The sequence below is a fragment of the Gracilinanus agilis genome, chromosome 4 (genome assembly GCF_016433145.1).
Source record: "Gracilinanus agilis isolate LMUSP501 chromosome 4, AgileGrace, whole genome shotgun sequence".
Lineage (NCBI taxonomy): Eukaryota > Metazoa > Chordata > Mammalia > Didelphimorphia > Didelphidae > Gracilinanus > Gracilinanus agilis.
The window spans coordinates 188,900,552-188,909,767 of NC_058133.1; the positions used below are offsets into that span (position 1 = coordinate 188,900,552).

The following is a 9,216-nucleotide window of genomic DNA, read 5'->3' on the forward strand; positions in this document are numbered from 1 at the left end:
AGAGAGAGAGAGAGAGAGAGAGAGAGAGAGAGAGAGAGAGAGAGAGAGAGAACAATTTTCAGTCTGCTATTTTCTTAGAGCATAGGTTTCTTATCTTTTTTTTTCTTATCCTTACTCTTGTGTATTGAAAAGCTTATACTGTTTTCTTAGGGGAAATGCAAAAAAAAGCTATTAGTTAATTAATTGATAAAATATGTGCTGTTGCTTGAATATAGCATTCATTGAGTTAATTAGGAACAGCTTGGGAGGAGAGCTAGATTTCAAACTGCTGCAGTTTGTCAGAATAAGATTCCTGGTTGGAGGCTCACAGCAGATAGAATTATTTTCTCTCTGTCTGTTTCTCTGTCTCTCTCTGTCTCTCTGTCTCTGTCTGTCTGTCTGTCTGTCTGTCTGTCTGTCTCTCTCTTTGTAGCAACTATTTTCTCCATCTAGTTTGAAAGGAAAACAACTCTGGGGCAGCTGGGTGGCTCAGTGGCTTGAGAGCGAGGCTTACAGATGTGAGGTCCTGGGTTTGAATGTGATCTTAGACACTTTCTAGCTGTGTGAGCCTGGGCAAGTCATTTAGCCCCCCCCCCCTTGCCTAGCCCTTATTGCTCTTCTGCTTTGGAATCAATACGCTGTATTGATTCTAAGATGGAAGGTAAGATTTTTTTTTTTAAATAGAGAGAGAGAGAAAGAAAAGACAAATACTTCAATGGGAAAAGGATTTAGGGAGCTGTTAGAGGAAAAAATTATACCCCAAAGGGAGGAATAGCCCAGACTACAAAAAGGAAAGGGACGGTATGGGTGATTAACAGTCCTGCTTACCTATTTATAGCCAACATCACTGCTAAATCAATGGCTGTCCTGGGAGACTCTGTTTCCACTAAATTCTTCATCTTTTTTTTTTGATCTATGTTGAAATGCTCAGCACCTCCTAAGCCATTCCTTCAAATACAGGCCATCTCTACTAGGGTTTGCTGCCTGCCCAGGACAGGACATTTCCATTTTCTTAAAGGGAAATTTAGGTACAGAGGCTGAATAATCAGAAAAGAAGAAAAAGAAGCAATAAATCACTCATGAAAAAAACCTCAGGGTTTTGTCATACCTGAAATTAACCAGATAAACTTATTTTTCTTAAAAATGTTTTAATAAAATACAGCACATATATATATTATATATTTTCTTATACAGATATCATGTCCAGGACTATTGGTATGGATCATATTATAGTATATGCAATTGATAGCAAATACAAGGACTGTCAAATAAATAGATTTCAACATTTTTTTAAAATGAACTTTTGTAAGCAAATTCATTTGAGACGCTCTTATGGAGAGTAGGAAAATAGAAGTTTGGTGTTTCCTCCCACTTTTTTTCCTTTCCCACCTGGGCCAGAGGAAGGAGCCACATTTGCTCTCCAAGAATCAAAAGTAACATTGGAGTGACCTTCTGGGAAGCTGGAAAGGCTGCCCTCTTCTTGCCATTTCCCCCTCTATCCTAGAGCTTAACCTAAAAATACAGAAGCACCAGAATAGGTTTGCTTTTTCAGAGAGCTGGGAATAAGATGATGCACTTGAGGTGGGGCTGCTGGGAGAGAACAGGAGGAAAGTGAGCTAACATGATGCCCAGAAAGAATGGGTATAAGAGAATAATTTATATAATGACCCCTATAATATAAAAAAAGCAATATTGAGAGATATCAGCACTATTTCAAAGGACTGATTGTGAAACATACCTTTTCTCCTCCTTGGGGTACCATGGGAGAATACAACCCAATGTTATCGGACGTGGCCATTGTAGGGACCCGTCTCTATTTCAGAGGACCGATTGTGAAATAAATACCTTTCTTCCTCCTTGTGGTGGGACTAGTGGGGTTGAATGAGACCTCTGTTTTCAGACATGGCCAATGGGTTGGTTTGTTTTACTTAACTAAGCTTCCTTGCTATGAGGAAGGATTGAGGGGAGAGGTAGAAGTTGGAGGAGGAAGTTGGGGGAAGGGGAGTCATTAGAAAGTAACCTAGATTTAAAAAAAAAACTTGCATCAATAGAACATTTATTAAAACTAACAATGAATAAGTGTAATCAAGGGCAAATAAAATTGGGCTGGATATTATGACCTAGGGAGGGTTTTTAGCCCATCTCAGCTTTTAAAAACACTGATAATAGTAGTATATTGACCATATATATCCATTCAGGAAAAAAAAATAAGGAAAATTACTTCTCTTGCTGCTTATGTGTCATTCTTGCAGGCTGATCCCCATTAGGAAAATTCCTTCTCTTTAGGTGATTCCAATTAATTGGTGCTATTCAGGTTATAGGATTTTTGGGGGTGTATATGATATGTAGAATCCTCAGAAATTCTCCGCAATCTCTACTTCTTTCCCCACCATTCTGTTCCCTCCTCCTTCTCTCAGCATGAGTAGACATATCCTGGAAAAATTCACAAGTGGGTTTCCCCAACCAGAACTCTGGTAGTCAGGACTGGTGAGGCCTGTCTCATCTGGAAGTTCTTTGACTGTGGATTGGACAGAATAAAAGTAACGTGCCTTCATGAGAGTGTCCGGGGCTAACAGTCTCTCTTAGTCAGAGATGATCTCTGGAATTTAGCAGGACTCTCGGAAGCCTCTCTAGCTCTCAAAGGATCGCCACACAGAAGGATGTAGGATTCTAATGAGAAGAGAGCCAGTGGTCTGGCTCCTGAACCTGCGGCCACAGCATGGACTCTCAGGGAATACCACTCCCCCTAAGTGGTACAATTCATTTGTACTGAATCCTCAAATCCCCAGCTCCACTATAAAAATTTCTTCTCGGACTGGCCCAGGATCCGGGAGAAGCAGTAAGGGATAAAGCTAACCGATGTCAGAGGCACCGCTGCACTCTTGCAAAAAGACAGCACGTAGAACAGCATCTCCACCTGGGATGGGGGTTTGAAAGTATCAAAAAGATGCAAGATGACCAGTGAGGCGACGATACAACACAGGCGGAAGGGGAGCCGCTTGTTCTGTTTCCCCTTGCAACTTTCCTTGTACATATTGGAGTTGAGGGCCAGGCCCAGGCCAAAGAGGGTGCCAAGGTTCTTGAGCAGACTGGCAAAGGGAGTGGTGTCAATATGGACCCATTCTGGCCTCTCACACCACCTCTTGGCCTTCTCAAGGGTCCACAGGAGGTCGATCCCCAATCCCTTCAGCATCAGGTAAAATCCAATGGCAAAGCTAAATAGGAAGAAGGTGATCACAAAATACTTCTTGAGACTGGCATTGTAGATGCTCTGGATATGGCGGAACATTTCGGCAACAGCAATACCTGGAAAATAATGAGACAAAATTGACATTAGGAATTGGAGGGAATCTTCAGATTTGGTATTAGAGGGTGATGAGCCACCAACCCTGTTGGATTTAAAGGGTCATATAACGGGCATCAGCTTGATCTGGATAGCTATTTAGTCCAGTGTGGCACTACCAAAAGTCCTTCTTAAAACCAATAAAGTGAAGAAAAAAAAAAAGAAACCAATCTCTAACTGACAGCACCTCCCTTTCTGCTTCCTCCATTCTGCTCTTTCTGGGGTGGGATCCCTTATCTCTCGCACCCAGTCTTGGCCCCTTGAACCACCTAGAATTACCGACATTGGTCATGAAGGTTAGATATTTTATGAGACTAAAGTGTAATTTTCAGCAGGTAGGTGGTACAGTGGATAGACTGCTGGGCTCACTGGAGTCAAGAGGATTGGGGTTCAAGACCAGCCTCAGAAACTTACTATGTGACCCTGGGCAAGTCACTTAACCCTGCTTGCCTCAGTTCCTTCATCTGTTAAACGAGTAGGGGAAGGAAATGGCACACACTGCTCCAGCAGCTTTGCCAAGAAAACTCTAAATGGGGTCATGAAGAGTTGGACACAGTTGAAAAGGACTAAACAACAACAAAAGCGTGGGTCAGGCTGGGGAAACTCTGATCTAGCTTGTTTTGCTGCTTTTGTTCCTCTCTCTTAATTCTATGTTTTCGCTCTCCCTCCTTTAAACAGCTCTTAATTTATTTTAAATATGAAATCACAGATCCTGGCCAAAATATAACTTAAAAATTTTTAATACATATCATTTACATTATTGGAATTTTTAGAAATTTTTCTTCCCTTCCATCTGCCCCCAGTAAATTTTTTTTTTTTTTTTTTTTTATCCTGGGACTCCATTCTAGGAGCATAGGGCCACAACCAGTAGGCAATGGGTCGCTCAGGGTCACCCAGCTGGGAAGTGTCTGAGCCCGGATTTGAACCTAGGACCTTTCATCTCTAGGCCTGGCTCTCAATCCACTGAGATTGCCTCAGCTGCCCCTACTTTAGGTTGCAGTTTCTTTAGCAGATGTAGTTTTTACAGGGTGGGGTTGCTAGCCCCACGCCCAACCCTCCTCCTTTTTCATCCAGGCTAGGGACCGTCCTTAGCCCAGGAGTGGTAAGGGTGGGCGATAGGGGTCAAGTGACTTGCCCAAGGTCACACAGCTGGAAGTGTCCGAGGCCGGACTTGAACCTAGGACCTCCAGTCTCTAGGCCTGGCTCTCAATCCACTGAGCCACCCAGCTGCCCCTGGGACCCCAGATGGGATTAATCCTCTCCTTTGAAGACATGGGGGATTAAGAGTATGGAAGTGGATGTGCAGCTAGGTGGTGCAATGGATGTGCTTGGAGTCAGGAAATCCTGAGTTCAAATCTAGTCTCTCCCACTAATTGTATGATCCTGGGCAAGTCGTCTAGCCCTGTTTGCCTCAGTTTCTTTATCTGTGAAATAAACCTGAAAAGGCAAAGGCAAACCATTCTAGTATCTTTTTCTCTTTCAATAATATTTTATTTTTCCCCATTACATGCAAAAATGATTTTTTAATATTAATTTTTTTTGTTTTGGGTTCCGAATTCTCTCCCTTCTTCTGACTCTCCCTCCCTGCCCTTCCCCTTTCTTGAAATGCTAAGCAATCTGATACCATCCTACTGTCTTTGCCCAGAAAACCCTAAATAAGATCATAAACCGTCAAACATGATTGAACAATAATAACCAAAGAATATGGAACACTACATATACTGCTGGATTAGGACGAGAGGTTGGTTAGTTTTGCTGAATTATTTTCTCTTATGCTTTAAAATTTTGTTGTACAAGGTAAGGAAAATTAAAATTAAATTTAAAATTTTATTGTACAAGCTAAGGGAAGAGAAAGATTTATTTGGAAATGAAAGTGTTGAAAAAAAGGAAGGATATCAACAAAACCTTCTTAAAACTGGAAAAAATTTAATAACAAGATGGGTTTTGACAACAGAAAAAAGTGATGCTATCTTTTATGCTATCTTCTGTTCTTACAGTTCTCTTAGCAATGGATGACCCATAAGCAACCTGAGACCAAAGACCTATCTAGTATCTAATATCTAATAAGAAGTATCTTATCTAAACTTTTTATCTGCCCTAGTACTGAGGACAGTATTCTGGATACAGTAGGTACTTGCTTAATAATGTTTGTGGAATAAATGAAATAAGGAAGGACAATTCCACAATTTCCCTCTTGTTACAAATTCCAACATCTGCTATTCCAAGTCCTCCTCCAAAGTCAAATTCTTTTTTATGGCTTCCCTCAATGTCTCTTTAAACTTCTTTAGGCTCAGTTTGTAAACTATGAGCCCGCCTTGCTTTAAGAAAACCAGAAAGGAGGAAATAAGACCAATAAAAAAAGAACAAGGCTATATTTATGTTAGAAAAGGATTCCTTTCTATGTGGAACTTCCCTAGAGCTTTTTTGATTGTTATTGTTACTATTTGGTACGCTAACTTAAAGCTAAGATAATGGAGAATATGATACCATTCCCAAGATTCTGATTTCCATGCCACTTCTGGGGAGCGAACATATTAGATAAAGTGAAGCCCACCTTGCTATCAAAGTTCTCTAAATCTTCTGCCGTTGATTTGCTATCACTGAAATCTAACAGCGTACATTACAATCACAATAAGGTAGCATGTTGTATTATAATGATTAAGGAGTCAGAAAGAAGGTGCTGCAAGTTCTACTGACCTGAGAAGACTCCAGCAACAACCTGATGAGGGAAATGGGCGGCAAGATAGATTCGGGACAGACAGACATTGAGCTGCACAGCCCAGAACCCCAACCACAGAAGCACATGCAGACACCTGCAATAGGAAACCCCAAAACATCAGAATTGAGATGCAGAGCAGAAATGCCATTTGAGGGGGCAGCTAGGTGGCTCAGTGGATGGAGACCAGGCCTGGAAACAGGAGGTCCTGAGTTCAAATCTGACTGCAGACACTTCTCAGCTGTGTGACCCTGGGCAAGCCACTTAACCCCCATTTACCTAGCACTTATTCTTACCTAGCACTCATTCTTCTGCTTTGGAACCAATACATAATATTTATTTTAAGGCAGAAGGTAAGGGTTTAAAAAAAAAAAAAGAAATGCCATTTGAGGGGCAGCTAGGTGGCTCAGTGGATAGGCTTGGAGTCAGGAGGTCCTTAGTTCAAATCTAATCTTGGACACTTACTAATGGTGTGACCCTGGGCTTAATCTTGTTTGTCTATCTGACCCTTCTGTCTTAGAGTTTTAAAAAACAAAATAAAAAAGAAATGTCATTTAAGAAAACAGCTTCTTCAGGAACACTGGGGAAACCCTTAAGTTCTTTTAGTCAGAAACCCTTTTAGAGTATAATAATTATATGGAAACTTAGAGCTAGAAGGGACCTGTAGCCTAAAATCTAACTAAAACATACACTCCATCTCTAATATTCCCAACAAGTGGTCATCCAGCCTCTACATAAACATTTTCGGGAATTGCATTTACTGATACTTTAAGGGCAATATATTTCCATTTTCAGATACTTCTACTTAGTATTGAGCTGAAATCTAACTCTTGTCATTCCCACCCAATGGTCTGAGTTCTGGGCAGTATTTCTTTTTCTTTTTTTCTTTTTTAAACCTTACCTTGTGTCTTAGAATCAATACTATGTATTGGTTCCAAGACAGAGCAGCTGTAAGGACTAGGCAATGGGGGTTAAGTGACTTGCCCAGGGTCACACAGCTAGGAAGCATTGGAGGCCAGATTTATGAGCAGAGTTTCTAATAAAAATATTTTCTATAGTTGAAGACAATGATCATCTCCCTGCTGTCTTCTTTCACTGTATTGTCATGTCTATTTCCTTTAAGTGATTATCCTGTGAGATTTTTTCAGTTTCCTCCCCATCCTTATTGTCTTATGGATACACTGTGATTTGCCAGCGACCCACCTACAATGTGGTACCCAGAACTGGACACAGTACTCCAGAGGGAGTCTGCTCAGGGCAGGGTATTATAGGGCTATCATTTCTTTCATTCTGGATTGATGTGACCTAAGAAAGCATAAGCTGTTTCTTTTCTTTTCTCTTTTTCCTCCTGAGCATTAGCCTTTTCAGGGATGACATCACATTTGCAGAATATTAAACTTGTGGTCCACTAAAACCCTGAGGTCATTGTTTAGTTATATCTCCTACATCCTGTACTTGAGTGGCTAATTTTTAAAATTTAAGTGAAAGATTTTTCCATGTTAAATTTCATCTTGATGGGCTTAGTGGATAGAAAGCTAGCCCTTGGGGCTAGAAAGACCTGAGTTCAAGTCCTTCCTAGAACACATACTGTCTGTGTGACTCTGAAAAGTCTCTTAACCTCTCAGTGTCCCCAGGTATTTTTCTAAGACATACATTGCACAGCTGGTGCTCACTTTCATGAGTAAAGGAAGTCTCCCACCTGGAGCTTCCCAGATCTAAAAATCACAGGCCAGATTTAAAAAACCAAACTGACCAACCAAAATTTATCTTATTAGATTCTGTCGCCTAATGCATTAGCCCTCTATCCCAGCTTTGTGTCATTTGTAAATCTGATGTAAATTCCATCTGCCTCCATACAGGTCATTGATAGACACAGTAAAGGAAGAGACTTTTTATATAGCACTTATTAAATGCCAATCGCTGGGCTAAGCACTTGACAAATATAATTTCATTTGATCCTCACAAAATCCCTAGGAAGGAGATGTTGTTGTCATTCCTGTTTTACAGTTAGGAAATTGATGCAAACAGAAGTTAAGTGACTTGCCCAGGGTCATACACCTGGGAAGTGTCTAAGGTCAGATTTGAACTCGAGTCTCCCTGACTTCAGGTCCAGCATTCTATCCAATGTGTGGCCACCAAGCTACTTCAGAACAATGAACAAAACAGGGCTTGTGTTTAACAGGAGTCCCTCAAATTTATCATACCCATTCCAAAATCTGAGCATATAATGGGGAGAGTGGGAGGGAAATTGATTTATCAGAGAGGCGATTGATCCCTTTCTCCTTCCCCTGGTCTCTCCACCAGTCATTGGAAGCGTCCTTACCGGAACCTGAAAGTTGGCTTCTTCTTTCCACGAGTAAGGGAGAGGATGGATGTGACAATCACATAGTATACACCTGCTGCACCCATGGCATGGCCCGAAGGACTACCTAGAGGGTTGGAAGGAAGCACAGTGCCTTAGATATTGGGAGGGAAAAGAAGGAAAGGAAAAATGCACCCCTAGCTCTGGGAAGATTCCATGTCCCCCCTTTCCCGTCATCACTCCTCACAAGGGCTCACTCTGGGAATGTCCTACCTTTTCATTGAAAAAAAAACTAGTATTATTTTAATTATAATACAATTTAACAATAACTTAATTAATGTTTTAATAATAAATAGAATCATTTAATAAATAATATTATTTTAATATTTTAAGCTAACATTTAAGTAAGCAAAGTATGGCTAATGTACCACCAACTCTATCCACAAAGTCTGACTGCTGGGCAAAGAAGAGTATTCAAGGTCTCTGCCTATTGCTTTCCCTGGAGGAAACTAGTTTAGGTCACCCTTTATAGGCCTGGAGCTTCTGCCCTTTTCTTCTATAAAGAAATCTGGTTTGAGTGCAAAATACCAAAATACTCCAAATCTACCTTTTTTTTTTTTTTTTAAACCCTTACCTTCTGTATTGGAATGATTCCAAGGCAGAAGAGCAGTAAGCGCTCAGCAATGGGGGTTAAGTGACTTGCTCAGGGTCACATAACTAGGAAGTGAGGCCAGATTTGAACCTAGGACCTTCCATCTCTAGGCCTGCCTCTCAAACCACTGGGCCACCCAGCTGCCCCTCAATTCTACTTTTAAGTGACAACACTTAAAAAAATTTTAGGGGGCATTTGGGTGGCTCAGTGGATTGAGAACCATG

The 9,216-nt window shown here is 41.0% G+C and overlaps 1 protein-coding gene across 7 annotated transcripts in view; it reads right to left on the reverse strand.

Moving 5' to 3' along the window:
- G6PC1 (glucose-6-phosphatase catalytic subunit 1) overlaps nucleotides 1-8,686 on the reverse strand; it is a 49,594-nt gene extending 40,908 nt beyond the window's left edge. For 4 of the 7 annotated variants that reach the window (XR_006506068.1, XR_006506067.1, XR_006506066.1 and 1 more), the window contains exons 1-4: nucleotides 8,362-8,686; nucleotides 6,020-6,135; nucleotides 2,201-3,285; nucleotides 808-1,016 (exon numbers count right to left, since the gene is read on the reverse strand). Coding sequence is in view for 1 of the 7 variants with exons in the window: in XM_044672481.1 (XP_044528416.1) it covers nucleotides 2,774-3,285; nucleotides 6,020-6,135; nucleotides 8,362-8,447 (714 nt within the window). In the remaining 6 variants the exon portion in view is untranslated. Of the gene's footprint in view, nucleotides 1-627; nucleotides 1,017-1,110; nucleotides 3,286-6,019; nucleotides 6,136-8,361 lie in introns of those variants that run through there. The other 3 variants (XR_006506065.1, XR_006506070.1, XM_044672481.1) reach the window with 3 other exon arrangements.
- Nucleotides 8,687-9,216: the final 530 nt, after the last annotated feature.